Consider the following 16,673-nt stretch of genomic DNA (forward strand, 5'->3'; position numbering starts at 1 on the left):
TGGCGACGGTTCACAGCCTCTCATGCAAGTTCCCACTGACACACATGTGTGTACCCCTCACATCCTTGCTTCATCAGCTCTCACACACAAAACCACAATCTGGGAAGTTCCCATCGTGGCTCAGCAGAAACGAATCTGGCTAGTATCCATGAGGATGCGGGTTCGATCCTTGGCCTCACTCAGCAGGTTAAGGATCTGGCATTGCCATGAGCTGTGGTGTAGGTCACAGATGCAGCTTGGATCCCATGTTGCTGTGGCTGTGGCTGTGGCAGGCAGCTCTGATTCGATCTCTAGCCTGGGAACCTCTATATGCCGCAGGTGTGGCCCTAAAAACAAACAAAACAAAACAAAACAAAACCCCAAAAAACAAACAAAAAAACCACACCCCCCCAAAAAAACCAATAACAACAACAAAAACCCAAACAAACCCACAGTCTGGCCCTTGACTTCACGGATCTTAAAGAACCAGAACTCTATTCTTCCCCAACTTAATATATAGTTTGGAGTTGCCATTTCAAATCACTGACTGCTCTGATGTTGCTTGGGATGGGACTCACTCTGCCTTTCCAAGGAACTTGAAAGTTTCCATCTGTGACTCCCGTGATCCTCAGCATTTCCACTTTGACAGATGAGCTCTGATACCCCCATGGAGGGAAATGACTTACCCTTGGTCACTTAGGCTGTACTTGGCAGAGTCTAGCTTAGAATAGTTGCCTGGCCCCTCTCTGGTCTTCTCCTCCTGCTTGGCACTAGATGCTGGGTTCTGATGCCAGCTCTGCTGCGAATGAGCTGTGTGACCTGGGACACATCACTTCTGCTCTCTGAACCCTCTTCATAAGTGTACTGGCCCTCCCAAACCCTGACATCATTTCACTCATTCCACGAGTGCTGCCTCTCCAGAGGCCCTGAGTCAGGTCCTGGGGCCATGAGGATGAAGATTCCAGCTTCCTGCCCACAAAGTGGGAACCCATCCAGAGCCCAGGGAGGGTGCAGACTGGGAGACCTCGTGTGGGGAAAAGAGGGCAGGAACCCAAGTCTTCTTTCAGGGGACCCAGAAGTTCTTTCAGGCTCCCAAGAGAAGTCTGGTCAGAGAATTTGCATCCGTAAGTTGGCCTCCCTTTATGAAGGTCCTGCAACAAAATCTCTGAACTCAGAAGCTGAAAGATTAAGGGTCTTCTTACACTTTACAGAAAGATTCTTTTATTCCACTGGTCTCAAAAACAAAATACAAAACTCCTTTCTCCAATTCCCACTTCTAGATTTACAGTGCATTTACAGATTGTTAGGAACCCATTTATAGAGTAAAGCGGGAGTTGGGCCGTTTGCCCTGACTGTTAAATGGGTCTCAGCAACATTGCAAGACCAGCACCCACTGTCATCTCTCAGACTCAGTTTTTCCCACCTTAGGCTGTGTGTGTGGTGCGGCAGTGCCAGGGGTGGAATTGGAAGACATTTATTATTTATTGAACACATACTATGTGTTATCATTAACACACATGTCACAGATTGAAGAAACCGAGGCTCAGAGCTAGGATTTCAATCTGAGCTGTTTGACTGTAAAGCCAGGCTCTCTTCTCACTTCCCCTCGCCCTGCTCTTGACTGGAATACAGGCCAGTCACGGCACTTGGGGGCCCAGGGAGCTGTAGTCTGCAAACTGAGTAGACCCAAGGTGTGGAAGGTGGCTGGGGGCATCAAGACCACTAGGAGAGAAAGGAGATGCTCTCTTGGAGCGGAGGGTGGGGGTCTGGGAGTGGGAGCGTTCACTGTCTCCCCATCCAAAAGGAGTGGAACATCCCATCAGCCCAGTGGCTCTGGAGAGGGGTCCCGCCGCAGTCAAGCAAGGGGGACAGAGGAGCCTGGGAAAGCAAGTAAGGCCCCTCGTCCCGCGGGAGCCCATGTGGCTGAGGGGGACACTCGTCCAGGGCTCCCCGAGCCCCAGCTCTGGCTCCGCGTGGCACTTCCGATCCTTGGGGCCGCGCTCCCCAGGCCCGCGCCCCGCCCCCGGGCGCGCTGCGCCCCCAGCTCCAACCCGCGCCCGGCCCCGCCCCTCCAGTGTGCCCACCCCCGGCCCGCCCCGTAGTCCCCTAGCCGGGCTCCTGCAGCGTACTGGAGCGTCAAGGCGCTGGCGGACAGACCCGCCGGCAGTTGGCACTGGGGGCGCTGGCGCGTCGACCGCTCCGCTCTCCCGCCGGCAGCCTCGGGCGCCCGGAGCCAGCGGTCTAGGCGGCGGCGCCGCACGGGGGGCCAGGAGCGGGCGGCGGGAGGCTGCGAGGCAGGAGGCGGCGGCAGAGGAGGCGGAGGCCAGCCCGAGCCCTGAGTGCGCCCCATTTCGCCCGCAGCCCGGAGCCCGGGGCTCGGCGCCTGCCCGGCTGGCGCGCCCAAGCGGCCACATGGCTTCTCACTGCGCGCTGCTGTCCTGCTTGCTGCTCTTGCACTGTGCGCTCTGCGCCGCTGCCGCGGGTAGCCGGACCCCAGGTGCGTGCGGGTCGGGCGCGCGGGGTCCAGGGTGCGCGAGGGTCAGGGCGGCCTCAGAGTGTCAGGATGGGAGGCGGTGCGCACACTGGGGCTGAGCTCTTTTTTTCCTTACCCCGGTGCCACCGACGCTGTCCGGTGATTTCTGTCCCTTTCTGGCACGAGAGAGCCCAGGAGAGGATTTGGAGATAGGAGTTTTTTCTTAAGGGCCGTGTGTCTGTCTCTTTGTCTCTCTGTTAATTTCTCTGTTTCCCTCACCCTCTCTCCTGTGTGTTTTTCTCTTTCAGTGTGTTCTCTAACTCCAGTTTGTACGCATGTGTACACGTATGTGCGTGTGTTTGTCCCTCACACAGAATCAGGCTAGCAGGTGGTTGCCCCACACGCCAGCGAACACGGGCACCCGTATTCCTGCACAGAAACACACGTACCTCCCTCCTTCCCAGCATTCTCACACTGTGCTATGCAGACTCCCTCTCACACACACTCCACCCTCACCTTGCAGTGTGGGGTGCCCTCCTGATGGCTCTGAGCATGGGCAGGGGCCGGGGGGGGGGGCGGGGGCCCCTCTGGTCATTTCCAGGCAGAGTGCCTCCTTGTCTTTGAGCTCTGTTCATGTACTCAGCCAGATCCCTCTTGCTGACGTCTTGAGGGTCTTCTGCCATTATGGGTCAAACCAGAAGAGAGTTAATCCTCCCCTACCAATAACAGCCTTGGCCATGAGGGATTTTCAGGACACATCATTTTCTAGGTTTTATCTGTGCGGTGAAGGGCTGGCTGGGGAGACAAGAGATAGAGCTGTGTGTGGAAATGAAAATTCCTCCTAAACTCCTTTCCATGAATCACTAGGCCTGGAAGCCAGGGAGCTGTCATTCCTGCCCGGCCTGGCTGGGCTCAGCGAGAGCTGTGTGAGGACGGGCCGCTGGCATGCAGCCTGGAGCATGGGGCCATGACCTCACACTTAATTCAGTCCGAGTGGGCAGGTCACCCCTGCAAGTCTCCTTTTATTTTTGAAGATCTATATTTACCCGGCTTGGGGCTGGGCCATGTAGAAATCTCCGCAGCCACTGTGCTGCTTAAAAAAGTTTTCTTTCTAAACTTGGAAAAATGTAGAACCTGTATTCCATCCCTTCCCTCTCTGGCTCCTCCTCTCTCCTTGACACGTGCCCAGGATCCCCTGGGTTTCTAGGTGTGTTTGTTTTGCCAGCTGTGTTCCAGGAGCTCAGCGAGGAGGGCCCTACCCCAGACTGGGCTGGTGACTTCAGTGCATGGGGGGCGGGGGAGTTTGGGCACACTCAGCCATCCCTCTCTGCCCGAGGGGCTTTCGGGGAATTTCCTCCGTAGTGCCAAGGTTGGAAGGCTTGTTGCTAGAGTGACAGGACTCTGTTTGGCATCGATTGTTTTCCTCTGCTAAGTGTAGCAAGGACCTGGGAACTATAGAGAGCAATTTACATCCAGCAATTTATGAACTTGAACACCGGTCATCCATGTGCAGAGATCCAGACGCTCAGGAAGTACTAGATGAGAAATGGATGCTCTTAGGCTAAGGGGTCTCTCCAAGGTGATGCTCAAGGTTGCCGATCTGCCCCCATGGGATTTACACCTCCCTGCCTCTCTCTGCACAGATGGTACTGAAATAACTCTTTCTTTGTGTCCAACAGAGCTGCGCCTCTCAAGAAAGCTCAGTGACTATGGTATGACAGTGCCCTGCAGCACAGATTTTCGGGGACGTTTCCTCTCCCACGTGGTATCTGGGCCAGCAGCAGCCTCTGCAGGGAGTACAGAGGCGGACCGGCCACCTGCACCTCTGTCACACTCTGGTCACCTGCGGGTGGCTCGAAGCCCACTGCGCCCCAAAGGAGTGACCTTGCAGCCGGGCAGGGTGGGCCGCTCCTCCCTCTACTTCAATGTCACTGTTTTTGGGGAGGAACTGCACTTACACCTGCGGCCCAACCGGCGGCTGGTGGTACCCGGAGCCTCGGTGGAGTGGCAGGAGGATTTCCGGGAGCTGTTCCGACAGCCCTTGCGGAGGGAGTGTGTCTACACCGGGGGTGTCACGGGCATGCCAGGGGCGGCTGTCGCCATCAGCAACTGCGATGGATTGGTAAGGGACAAGCCTTTCATCAAGCTGCACCCCCATCCCTCATCCTCCCGCCCCACTCCATCCCCCTCCCAAACCAGATCGTTATGGTTTCCTCCTTGGCTCGGATGTGTTTGGGATTCCTGTGGGCACGGCCTGCAGTCTGGGCCAAGCTGGGGACCGCGCTGCCTTCCAGAGAGAACCCTGCATGCCCCATGCCCCCCCTGACTCCAGGTTCACACCCTACCAGTGGCTGAGATTGGATGGCACCTTATCCTGTTCATCCCCTTACTGTGTGCTGACCCACCGGGACCACAGCTTACCTGTGAGGGGTCTCTGAGTGTAGACACCTGCAGGCCTGCGGAGGGTGGGCTCTGCTGGGGTTGAATCCTGTCTGTGCCACTCACTAGCCAAGAGACTTTGATAAGTCACTTGCCTTCCCATGATCTTTTCCCTTCTGTGTGAAGCGGGGATTTATTCATTTGGCGCATACTTCCTGTGTGTGCTCCACGTGCCCAGCACTGTCCGGGTGCTGTGCCTGAGATAGACACAGCCCCTGGCCTCCTGGAGCTGACGTGCTGGTGATGAAAATATGACCTCCCTCGCCAGGCAGCGCGGCCGGTGGTTGGCACCTGCTTGGCACGTGGTCAAGACTGTCGGCACCAGCTGCTATTATTGTTTTTACTTCTCTATTCTTCCTCATGCCCCACCATCTCTAGTCCTGAAGCCAGCCTGCTCGTCTGTGACTCTCTGCTCTGAGTTCCTTTTCTCAGGACCTGCTTCCTCCTCCCAGGCACAGGGAAGCCCCTGCTAGTTGGCTCCATGCTGTAAACCAAACAGCTCTCCTTCTCACACTCAACTCAGGCTGGATCCCATTCCTGTGGCTCCATCCTTGATGTGTCAGGCCCTCGTGAGCCTGTGCGGCAGCCCCAGAGCCTTGATGGCTGCTGTTTCCCGGGTCTCTACTTTGCCAGGGACGAGCCGATGTCCTGGAAAGGACCTGCTTGCCCCTCTGCCTTTCCGCTTGAAAGGGGAGGAGTCAGGAGTGGGTGGTAAGGAGGTGGGGGTGGGGGTCTTTCCTGAGGGGCAGGGCTGGGAGCCCTTTGTACAGTTTTCCCAACTTTAAGAGGTGTCTTCCCACTGAATGCCCCGGCTACCTTGATCTGGACCAGGGTTTCTCCCTCCTTTTTTTCATCATCCATTCCACGAGAAACCTTTTTAGACATTTTTTTCCTAATCACTCTTCAATGAAATTTTAATACCACAGATATACTGGATATCTGTTTATGAATTCTGTGTATAGCTGTGCTTTGTATTTGGAAAGGAGTAATTTTTTTGCCTTCTGAAGAATGAATTTTTGCCCCATTGGGGGCACTAGAGCTCCTCCTCCCCCCATGGAGAAACATGGTCTAGGCAGTGGTTGGTTTTCAGAGCTGGGTTTGCTCTGAAATCACTTGGAATGCAAGGGTTCTGTGGAGGAATGCAGGTTGTAAGGACAGCTGGAGAAGGCTGAGACCTTGTCCTGATGCCAGGGTGAGCCTTGGCTGCTGGCCCGCCCTGGCTCAGCAGCCCCAGGACGCTCCTCAGCAAGAGCCCTTGGTCAGCCTGTGGCTAGCGCTGTGCTGCGGCCACAAGTTCTGGTTGACAATCCCGAGTGATGTGAGCAATCACCCAGAGGTGCGGGGTCCGTGCAGGTGGAGAGACGGCAAGCACCAGTGCTCGCTGGTGGCTTGGCTGAATGACAGGCTGACCTCCTGCAGTCATCAGCCGTGGGTGCTGTAAGCTGTTCAGTGACAAAGCTGCTCTGCTGTTTCTTTGACTATCTCCAGAAACGTCCATGGGAACCTAAAAGCATGAGTGGATGACTATCGTCATTACTAAGGAACTGCCCATCTCTTTTGCACCCTTGAAACTTCCTTGTCATTGAACCAGCTCAGCAGCCCTTGACACGTGGTCACTGCGTGCTGGGTGCTCAGCCAACGTGGCTGACTTTTGGTGGCCTCATCGGCTGTGTGATCTGCGCCTGTCACTCCCCCTCTCTGGGCTTTACTCTTCTCATTCATCCAAAGAGGGGCAGTGCTCACTGCCCCCTGGCTTTGTGTGACCTTTGCAGAAGCTGGGTCGGGCCTTGGAGGCTATCCATGGTTGTGGCTTCTGGAAGCCTGTTCTGTAGTGGAACTGAGGCTCAGGGAGTGGCTCACCTGGTCCCCTAGCCTTTGTTGAGAGGCCAGGGTGGACCTCACGAGCTGAGCCTCAGGCTGGGCCCCTGCTTGTGCCCCCGGCTGTCTCCAGAGGCTGCTCCCTAAGTCTAGCTCCCAGGGGTCTCCCCAGCTAGGTCCCTGACAGGGACCCCAGCCCAGCACAGGGTCCCCCCGGCCCAAGGCAGGGAGTTCCTCACTTTCAGCCCACTCCGGAAAACTGCCTTGTGTCACGTGAGAGCAAGGGCTATTCGGAGTGACCTAACTGAGCCCCTTTGGACTCAAAGGCCACAGTGCTGCCTTTCTGATGAGATTTAACTCTGTATCTTTACATGGTCTCTGGATCTTAACCCCATCTCCTTCCACATCTCCAATGCTGAAGTCATTTGTTCCAAAAAAAAAAAAAAAAAAAAAAAAAGGACTTAGCACGGTCCATGGGGAAATGTAAGAAAACGAAAGTGACATAAATTTTTTATTTATTACACTGACAATCATGACGCTTTGCCATAGCCTGGGTACAGCACACATACCGTTAATGTGTATCCTTTAGCTTCATCCAAGGTGTAGATGGGGAAACTGAGTCACGGGGAGGAAACGTGAAGCTAATAGAGAGAGCTTCTGTTGGCACAGGACTTTATAGTTTGTAAAGCATTTCAGTTGTGTAAGGTGTGTCCACAGTTATTGCTGTTACCCTACTTTGCAGAGAGTCAGTTCCCTACCCTCAACAACTTGGGCACTAAGCTAGAAGCACCCCCCAAGTTGTTTTAACATTAATTTTTGGTTTTCGGAGTTCCTGTCATCGCTCCATGGTTAACGAATCCGACTAGGAACCACGAGGTTGCGGGTTCGATCCCTGGCCTCACTCAGTGGGTTGAGGATTTGCCATGAGCTGTGGTGTAGGTTGCAGATGTGGCTTGGATCCCACATTGCTGTGGCTGTGGTGTAGGCCGGTGGCTACAGCTCCAAATTGACCCCTAGCCTGGGTACCTCCATATGCCGCAGGAATGGCCCTAGAAAAGACAAAAAGACCAAAAAAAAATAGTTTTTTTTTTGGTTTCCCATAACACAGTGGGCGTGGGTATTTGGTAAATGGGAGTGATTATTATCTTTGTCTTACAGAAGGTAATGTTTGAATTGGGCTTTGAGGGATGAAGAGAAGTTTTCTGGGGCCAGAGGGTGGGGAGGGCATTCTGGGCAGAGGAAAGAGCTTGCCAGTGAGATAGCACCATGCTGGAGAGGGGCCAGGAAGGGTATCCTAGAAGACACACTGGGCAGGTGGGTCTTCTGACCTTGAAGGAAAGGCAGGCTAGGAGAGCAGGCTCAGGGTGGGGATGCATCAGCCTGTTACCTGAAGAGAGTCTGAGCCGGGAGTTGGGAGACATGACTGTGTGTCCTTGAGTAAGCTGCCATCCTTCTCTGGGCCTCATTTGCATCCTGGGTGTATCATGGAGCTGGGAATGGATGAGCTCAGAGCCCCTTTTGTTCTGGCCTTGGTGCTTTGTGACATGGGGCAGGCCTCGCTGGAGGATTTGAAACCAGGCTGCTGTAAATCGTTGACACCTCCCTTCCTGGCCAGGCCTGGGGCCTGCTCCATGCCAGGCTGGTGGGGCTGCAGGTGCAGCGAGGAAAGATGCCAGTCCTGAGCTCGGCCCTCAGGCCAAGCAGACCTTCCAGTTGTAAGATGGTGTGAACAAACCTTCCTCTGTGTGGACAGACTTCCAGCCGTTTGGACTTCAGCTGCTCTGGTGAGAGGCACTATGTCTCAACGGGTGACTCAATGATCCTCATTTCCAGCTGGAACTTGCAGCAGGAGTCAATGACCGTGACCCCTTCCACTTCTCCTGCCATCCCGTAGTCACGGCCCCTGGGATAGACACTGGGCAGCGTCTTTGTGCTGAGATTAAATCATGCCTGAAACTGAGGAAGGGGCCCTTAACTCACTTCCCACCTGCGCTGTTGGAGGGCCTGGTGTATCATAGCGGGGAGAGGGGGTTGGAGAAGGGACCCAGGAATGAAGCTGGGACACCTGCCCTGGATGAGCCTGGAAGGTAATGGGGTCCCAGACATCAAAGCAGACAGCTCCAGTCCTATGTGAGGCAGCAGCGGGAGGACCCGGTTATTTGGTTAGGGCATCAGGGAAAGCTCCTGGAGGAGGTGGTGTTGGCTCAAAACTTCAGACATAATAAACATGAAAGAAAGTGCCGGGCCCTTGGCCAGCAGAGAGAACTACTGAGCCAGGGCAGGCCTGAGAGTGTTAGGGAGGAAAATACAGGGTGTGGGGAGGCCTAGCTGTACCTGCAGAGTGTTCCCTCTGGGTTGGGGGCAGCTTTCAGACGCTGGGGTCCCAACTTGGGAATGTGCCCAGGCAGCGGGGGGCAGTCTGCTCTCTTAGGGAGCTTGGCCAGTCCATGCAGAGGTCCCCCCAGTGCTCCTGTGACCACCCCCCCAACCTCAGGGCATGCAGGCCTGGGTCATCTCAGGACCCCCAGCTGGAGGCCAGGTGCAGAACAGAGCCTCTGCTTGCAATTGTGGCTCTGAATACCCGGGAGTCACATGGAGACATGGGGTGAGGGCCAGTACTTTGTGGGTCCTGGCGGGGTTATGAGTGCAGGAATGGGTCAGCAACGTGAGGCCCCCATACCATCTGGAACCCAGACTGCCAGCCTCCTGGAGGCCACTTGCCCCACTGCTGTCGCTGCCCCTCCACTGGGGTGATGGGGGCTGGGCTGCCTCGTGTTCCCCGCTTTGCCTTCAGTGCCTCTGTGAGTCATGAGCCTGGCACGGAAGCTGCCGCACGTGTAAGATTTGTCACCATCTGGTTCTGTTTTCCACCCTCTGCAGAACGTGCATTTTTAACTGGTTACAGAGTAGACCCCTGGCAGGCGATAAGGGGAGAGGGCAGGGGAGGCAGAGTCCCAGCCCTGCTTCCTACACCCTGCCTGTCATGCAAGTCCCAGAAGCTTCCTGAGGCTCAGTCCTTTTGTCTTTAAAATGGGATTTTAATGCCTGCCAAGTTGGGGAGGGAGAGTATTGGGGATTGACAGTTTACATATGCCAGGCTTTCTTTATGGGCTGATGAAACGTCCTAAATTGATTGTGGTGGTGGTTGCACAACTCTGCAGATACTAAAAACGATAAATTCTACACTTCATTTTTTTATTTGTATTTTTTGTCTTTTTAGGGCCGCACCTGCAACACATGGAGGTTCCCAGGCTAGGGGTCGAATTGGAGCTGTCGCTGCAAAGTGAGGTATGAGCACACCAGCCAGGCTGGGGAGGTGGGGAGGGGCCGCAGAACAGGAGCCACCATAGAGGCTGGAGAGGCAGGCAGAGCAAGGAAGCAGGCTCTGCACCAACTTGGCGCCAGATATCCCCAGCTCCTCCCGGGGTGTGAGGGCTGGCAGCCCCCAGGCCAAGATGCATGGGGACAGGCCTGCTGGTTGGTTGCGTGAGGGCATCTCTGAAACTCCAGGCCTCCCATTCTATATCCCAGGGCGGGCACAGACGGCAAGGCAAGAGCCGGGGATTCTCAAGGAGCTTCAGGGAAAGCCCACTCACTCCCCAGCCCGCAAGGAGCAACCCCAGGGCAAGGACAGACACTGGCACAAAGACATCAGTGAGCCACAGGCAAATCTGCTACAACAGCACTGAGCCAGCATACAACTGGAAAGATTAGCATCTTCCCCCAATACTAATGTGATTCCTGCTTACACACCTCCCATGGCTCCCTATGGCCACAGGGGCAAGTCTAAGCTCCACGGTGAGGCAGAGCTTCTCCAAACATTTTCCTTGCTCCGCTCTCCCATGGAGAGCTGGGAAGACTTTCCATTTCCTGAATCCTGCAAAGACACAGGATTTCTTTCCCTGCAGATGCCCGTAATTCCTACCTTTTGACTTTAAAAGCTCCTATTGATGCTTTAAAACCCAGTCTAAATGTCCCCTCCCCTGGGAAGCCTTTCCTGAGCACCTCTCCTTCTCAGTACCCACCTCCAGGCCACCTACCAAACACTGGGGTTTAGTGTGGTCTGTCTTGTTCCACGCTGTCTACTGTGCGTGTCAGCCCTCTCTTAACCCGTGGGTTCTGGAGCACAGGGAGAGAGGGAGAGTTTTACCCCTGCATCCCCAGGACCTGGTCAAGGGCCTGATCAGGGAAGGGGCCCACAGATTGTTAACAGAATGCTCCCCTTGGCACCTCTCAGTATGTCCGTCCCCTGGAAGGCATCTAGGGTTACTACGGGCCAGTCGTACGTAATACAGTCCCAGGCACTGAGCAAGCAGGACTTGGCCCATTCTACAGAGAAAGCAGCCCCACAGAGGGGAACCAGAGGCGGCTCGGGTTTCACATCAGAGAGCACTGATAAGCTACCTACTATTGCAGTACAAGGGGTTCCAACCATATTTATGGTATTTCTCACATTTATGGTATTTAATAATAACCTGCAGCCCTCCTTGTTCTTTGTAGCGTGTGTCCCCCATGTCCACTTCCTTATTGCGGGGCTATGGTGTGGGGACTGCAGGCAGGGGCAGCGGTCAGCATGAGGCACCTTCACCCCAGCCAAATCCTGGGTGGCAGGCAGCCCAGGTTTTCCTGGGGAGATAGGCAGTGGGGGGAAAGTGAGTGACTGATCAGTTATCCACAGCTGTGAAACAGACCAGCCTAAAACTGCTGAGCTTAAAATAACATTTTCTTTCTCCAGGTCTGTAGGTTGTCTGGGGGCTTCCTCTGCTGGTTGCTCCCTGGAGAGGGGGCGAGACTGGAAGGTCCAGGCTGGCCTCATTCACATGTCCAGTGTTGGTGCTGGCTATGGGTTGGGTGGCCTCAGTTCTCCTCTCTCTGGCCTCACCTCCTCCAGGAGGCAAGACCAGCTTCTTTCACTGCCGTCTCAGGGTAGCATACCAAGAGGGTGAAGGCCAAAGCTGCAAGACCTCTACAAGTTTAGTCTTGGACGTTGCATGATGTTGCTTCTATGCATTCTCTTGGTTGGAGGGAGCCGCAGGCCAGACTGGGTGTTCCAAGAGTGGGGATATGGACTCTCGAGGAGAAGGGTGACAAAGTCTTACTTCAAAGAGTCATGTGGGCAGGGGCGGGAGGAATTATTTTAGCCATCTTTGCAGTCATTCTCTCATACTGACCCTGGGCAAGTGACTTGACCTCTCTGAGACTCAGCTTCTTCTTTTTTTTTCTTTTTTAATTAATGATCAGTCTCTGATTTGTTTTAGTCATGTTTCCAATATTTATCAACTCTGCCTTAATCAGCATACTTTACTTTTTTAAAAAGTATAATTGATTTACCATGTTGTGCCAATTTCTGCTATACAGCAAAGTACTCAGTTATACATACATGCACATATGTAGATAGATGTAGATATACAGATATACGTTCTTTTTATATTCTTTCCTATCATTGTCCATCCCAGGAGATTGGATATAGTTCCCTGTGCTAAGTAGGACCTTGTTGTTTATCCATTCTAAATGAAATAATTTGCATCTACTAACCCCATACTCCCAGTCCATCCCTTTTCCTCCCCTCTCTCCCTTGGCAACCACAAGTCTGTTCTCTAGACTCTATCTACAAAACAGAGTCTGTTTCTGTTTTGTAGATAGGTTTATTTGTGTCATATTTTAGATTCCACATATAAGTGGTATCATATGATATTTGTCTTTCTCTTACCTACTTCACTTAGTATGAGTGTCTCTAGTTGCATCCATGGCTGAATAGTATTCCATTGTGTATGTGTACTACATCTTCTGTATCCATTCATCTGTCAATGGATATTTAGGTTGTTTCCATGTCTTGGTTATTGTGAATAGTGTTGCTGTGGACATAGGAGTGTGTGTATTTCCTTGAATTATGGTTTTGTCCCGATATATGCTTAGGAGTGGCATTGCTGGATCATATAGTAATTCTATATCTAGTTTTCTGAAGAACCTCCATACTGTTTTCCATAATGTTGTATCAAATTACATTCCCACTAACCATGTAGGAGGGTTCCCTTTTCTCCACAACCTCTCCAGCATTTGTTATGTGTAGACTTATTAATGATGGCCATCCTGCCCAGTGTGAGGTGGTACCTCATTGTAGTTTTTATTTTCCTTTCTCTAATAATTAGTGATATTGAGTATCTTTTTTATGTGCCTACTTGTCATCTGTATGTCATCTTTGGAGAAATGTCTGTTTAAATCTTCTGCCCATTTGCCGTTTGGTTATTTTTTTCCTGTGTCTGTGAAGTAGGCATCCATACTGTAGTTCTTTTTTTTTTTAAAGGCTGCACCCATGGCAAATGGAAGTTCCCAGGCTGCCAGCCTATGCCACAGCCACAGCAATACTGGATCTGAGCGGCATCTGTGATCTCTGTCATAGCTTGTGGCAACACTGGATCCTTAGCCTACTGAGGGAGGCCAGGGATGGGAACTGCATTCTCATGGACACTATGTCAGGTTCTTAACCTGCTGAGCCACAGCAGGAACCCCCTTACCACAGTTTGTTAATTAGAAATCAGGCATTTAAAAGTGCTGCTATGGTGCCCAGAACAGTAAATGGTAGCATTTGCTGTTATTATTATTATTTATCTTTTGGCATAAATATAGAAACTCAGGCAAGATCCACAGTGGGTTCGTTTCCAGACCCCTGGACACCCATTCTGGTGCTCTTGCTTTCCGGAAGGCCCCATCCCATTGGGGCCTCTGTCTGAGTGTCCCAGGGTCAAGGTCCTGGCTGGTTTTCCAGTCCTCAAGGCAGTCTGATCTTGCAGTCTCACCTCCCTAGTTTCCTCATGGCTGTGCCTTACTGTCTGCCCTGGGTTAATAACTTATTTATGATATGGAATAGAAGCCAGACATCACCTCACTGCCGCTCCTTCCGAGCAGAGCTGGCCTCCCTTTCCAGTGGGGGCTGGTCTGGGGGCTGGTTTTATTTTTCTCCCCTGGCATCTTCAGGCTGGCTGGAGGGAGGGTGGCCTCTGGGCCGCTCTGTGGGCTGGTGAGTGTGGTGGGGGCTGTGCTTGCCTTCCATCTGCCTCCCAGCCTCACTGTGGTCCAGGCCCAGGGGTGGGCTTTTGCTGAGGACCTGGGGAATTTCCGCTGTCCCTGGACCCTGCAGTGGAAAGTTCCCAAACCATCTTGCCAGGCCCGGCCTTCTGTTTTCAGCCTGCAGCCCTTGCCCTGCCTTCACAGCCTTAGAAATCACATGAACAACAATAAGAACAAGAACAACAGCAGCAATATTTGCAGGCTCCTTCATCCTCTGGCAGCTCCGGGAGCTGCCGGCCAGCAAAATACCCTTCATGGCTTGAACGCCTCCGGCAATGGTCTGAGTATGGGCAGCTGTCACTGGAAGAGGCTTTGGGGACTTCTCAGTCCCCTCCTTTCTTTCTAGACAAGGGAGCTGAGGCTCAGGGAAAGGAAGAGACTCGCCCAGGGTCACACAGTAGGTGACTGTCAGGGCCAAGGGAGTCCAGGCCCCCCGACTCCCAGCCCAGTGCTCCCCCTGTGATCCCGTGCAGCCTCTCCTGAGTTGGTAAACAGGAATCGTTCCTCGAGGTCATAAAGCATATAACAGCCAGGGCCTCCGTGGCCATGGCAACGGCTTCAGAGCACAAATGCTGAAGGGATTGATTGGTCCAACGGCTGCCCCAGGAGTGGCGTCCTGGGCGGCCTTGGGCTTGGGGCCCACGTGGAGGTGTTTCCAAGGCTCCCACTGTGAGGGTGGGCGGCTCGACTTCTGCGTGTTGTTGTGCTGAGACTGGGAAACCAGTGAAGAACAAAACAAATGCCAACCTCCCAGTTAGTGGGATTTGAGGCCCAAATGGAACCTTCTGGTGTGGCTCAGCTCTAAGTCACCATCGCCACTGTTTTATCCATTTTCAAAATTGGGAGGGCTGCGGGCCGCTGTTATGCACACCCTGTTTGTCATGGGACATTAAAACCCCGCAGCCTCCTCTTCTTCTGCGTTCCCTGAGTTGGCTAAGGGGCAGGGGGCAGAGGGGGGTGGCAACAGAACAGGCCCTTTGAGAGAAATGCCTGAAGATGGGAGCCTTTGCCAGGACACCACTGGTCTGAATATAAAGCCAGTTCCCAAGAGGTTGCTTGAAGCCCTTTGTCGGTTTTTTGCTGCTAAGCCCGCCAAGCATTTATCCCTTTGATCTGTCCGGAAAACACCTGTCCCCCCACCAGGCCACTCCCACCCCCCCAGCAGAGGTTCCTTTCCTCCCGTTGAAGCTGGCAGGAGCCCCACTCTGAATTAGGTCCTGCCGCCCAAAGAGGTCTTGTGCTGCGCAGGCTGCTGGCCTGGGTGCACCGGATGCTTGCTATTTTGTCACCTCGTAATTCACAGGCCTGAAGCTGTCCCTTGAGCCACTGCCGCATCTTGTGGGCAAGGGCTTTCGTTGAGGGTGGCAGGCCCGAGGGAGTGCATTTTGGAGACTTGGCCCCAAGGATGTTTGCTGAGGGTGGTTTTGTTCTGGAGTCTGCCCTATGTTGTGGATCAGTCCTCGTCCACCTGCAGCTCATGTCTGGAAGAGAGACAGATCAGGTGGGGATAGAGCGCCACAGGGAGCCACTGGGCATGTGGAGAAGGGGTGACAATAGGGTGACACTTGAGCTAGGCCAGAGGGCATCCTGCCGAGACAGAGAGGCGCGGAGACCCCCATGGACAGGTGTGGCTCCAGGTACAGAACAGGCCCCATGTAGCTGCGGTGGAGGGATTTTTGTTGCTAATAATCCCGAAAGGGAGACACACAGGGCTTGACAAGAATAACAGGTGGCGGGTGGTCAGGGGGTGGTGGTAGTGGCCTCCCTCCTTACCTCTCTGCTTCCCTCCTTCCTGCCTCTCTTCACCAACAGCGGCCAGAGCAGCCTTGCTCGAGCCAAGGCTTCCTGTGATTGTCCTCCGGGGAAGCCAAGCAGGTCCTGGGCAGTCATATTCCTCCTCGGGGGCTGCCGTGACTCCCCTGTCCTCCCTCCACAGCACCCCCCCCCCATCCCTCCTGCCTGTCCTCCACCCCAGACGCTGTACAGGCCTGCCCCTCATCTCTCTCAGGCTTGTGCACCAGTGTCACCTTCTTGTTGACACCTTCCCTGACTCCTTAGCTAAAACTTTGACCTCCAGTTCTCGCCTTGCTTCATTTTTCTCCATCTGGTATGCCATAGTCTTCTGTACGGATCACCTGTCTTACTCCTCGGGGGGAGGTTGGCTCCAGATGAGGAGGGATTTCTGGCTGCATCCCCTGCACCCAGACCAGGGTCTGCTCAGTAATTATCTGATGAATGAATGAACTGCTGAGTAGTATACAGACTGAGGTTTAGGACAGGTCAATCGCAGGGATGGATGTGGACATGTAGAGTGAGTGGGGAGCCTGGTGAGTGGCTGGGATGTGGGCATTTGAGCCACTAGTAACGGACAGGGGTTAGCAAGACAAGTGTTAGTGAAATGTCAATTCTAATAAATCCTGAAAACATGCTAATGGAGCTGGGCCTCAGACAGGATCAAGGACAGTAATGTGCCTCATTTGATGGTGCTTTCCAGATAACATGATCTTGTCCATTTGTCCCCATTAGGCAGAGGAAGGCCGTGATGCCTGGAGGGGTCGGTGTTGTCAGGAGCCCCTGGGGTTAGACATGGGCTGGCACAGGAGTTTAGGCATCTAGGTCCACTCATCTTTCCATTCTCCCATGCTGACCTGCCGTCTTCTTCTTCTTCTTCTTTTTTGCTTTTTAGGGCCACACCTGCAAGATATGGAAGTTCCCAGGCTAGGAGTCAAATTGGAGCTCCAGCTGCCGGCCTACGCCACAGCCACAGCAATGCCAGATTTGAGCTGCACATGCAACCTATGCCGCGGTTTGCCTCAACACCAGATCCTTAACCCACTGAGTGAGGCCAGGGATCAACCCATGTCCTCATGGATACTAGCTGGGTTCTTAACCCGCT

General features: G+C 53.7%; 1 protein-coding gene and 1 long non-coding RNA gene across 6 annotated transcripts in view; one reads left to right on the forward strand and one right to left on the reverse strand.

The window, feature by feature from the left end:
- Positions 1-16,673, forward strand: part of ADAMTS14 (ADAM metallopeptidase with thrombospondin type 1 motif 14) — a 119,654-nt gene that overhangs the window by 24,965 nt on the left and 78,016 nt on the right. For 3 of the 5 annotated variants that reach the window (XR_014828070.1, XM_013990433.3, XM_084997217.1), the window contains exons 1-2: positions 2,111-2,476; positions 4,132-4,574. The exons of 1 other annotated variant lie outside the window; for it this stretch is intronic. Coding sequence is in view for 2 of the 4 variants with exons in the window: in XM_013990433.3 (XP_013845887.3) it covers positions 2,392-2,476; positions 4,132-4,574 (528 nt within the window). In the remaining 2 variants the exon portion in view is untranslated. Of the gene's footprint in view, positions 1-2,110; positions 2,477-4,131; positions 4,575-16,673 lie in introns of those variants that run through there. One more of the 5 variants, XM_084997214.1, reaches the window with a different exon arrangement.
- LOC146396867 (uncharacterized) overlaps positions 1-16,673 on the reverse strand; it is a 53,179-nt gene that overhangs the window by 1,972 nt on the left and 34,534 nt on the right. The window lies entirely within an intron of this gene.

This window comes from Sus scrofa, chromosome 14 (genome assembly GCF_054392235.1).
Source record: "Sus scrofa isolate SSC_HxYL_T2T_F1_AM1 chromosome 14, Sscrofa_HxYL_maternal_Yorkshire_Landrace_v2.0, whole genome shotgun sequence".
NCBI classification, from domain to species: Eukaryota; Metazoa; Chordata; class Mammalia; order Artiodactyla; family Suidae; genus Sus; species Sus scrofa.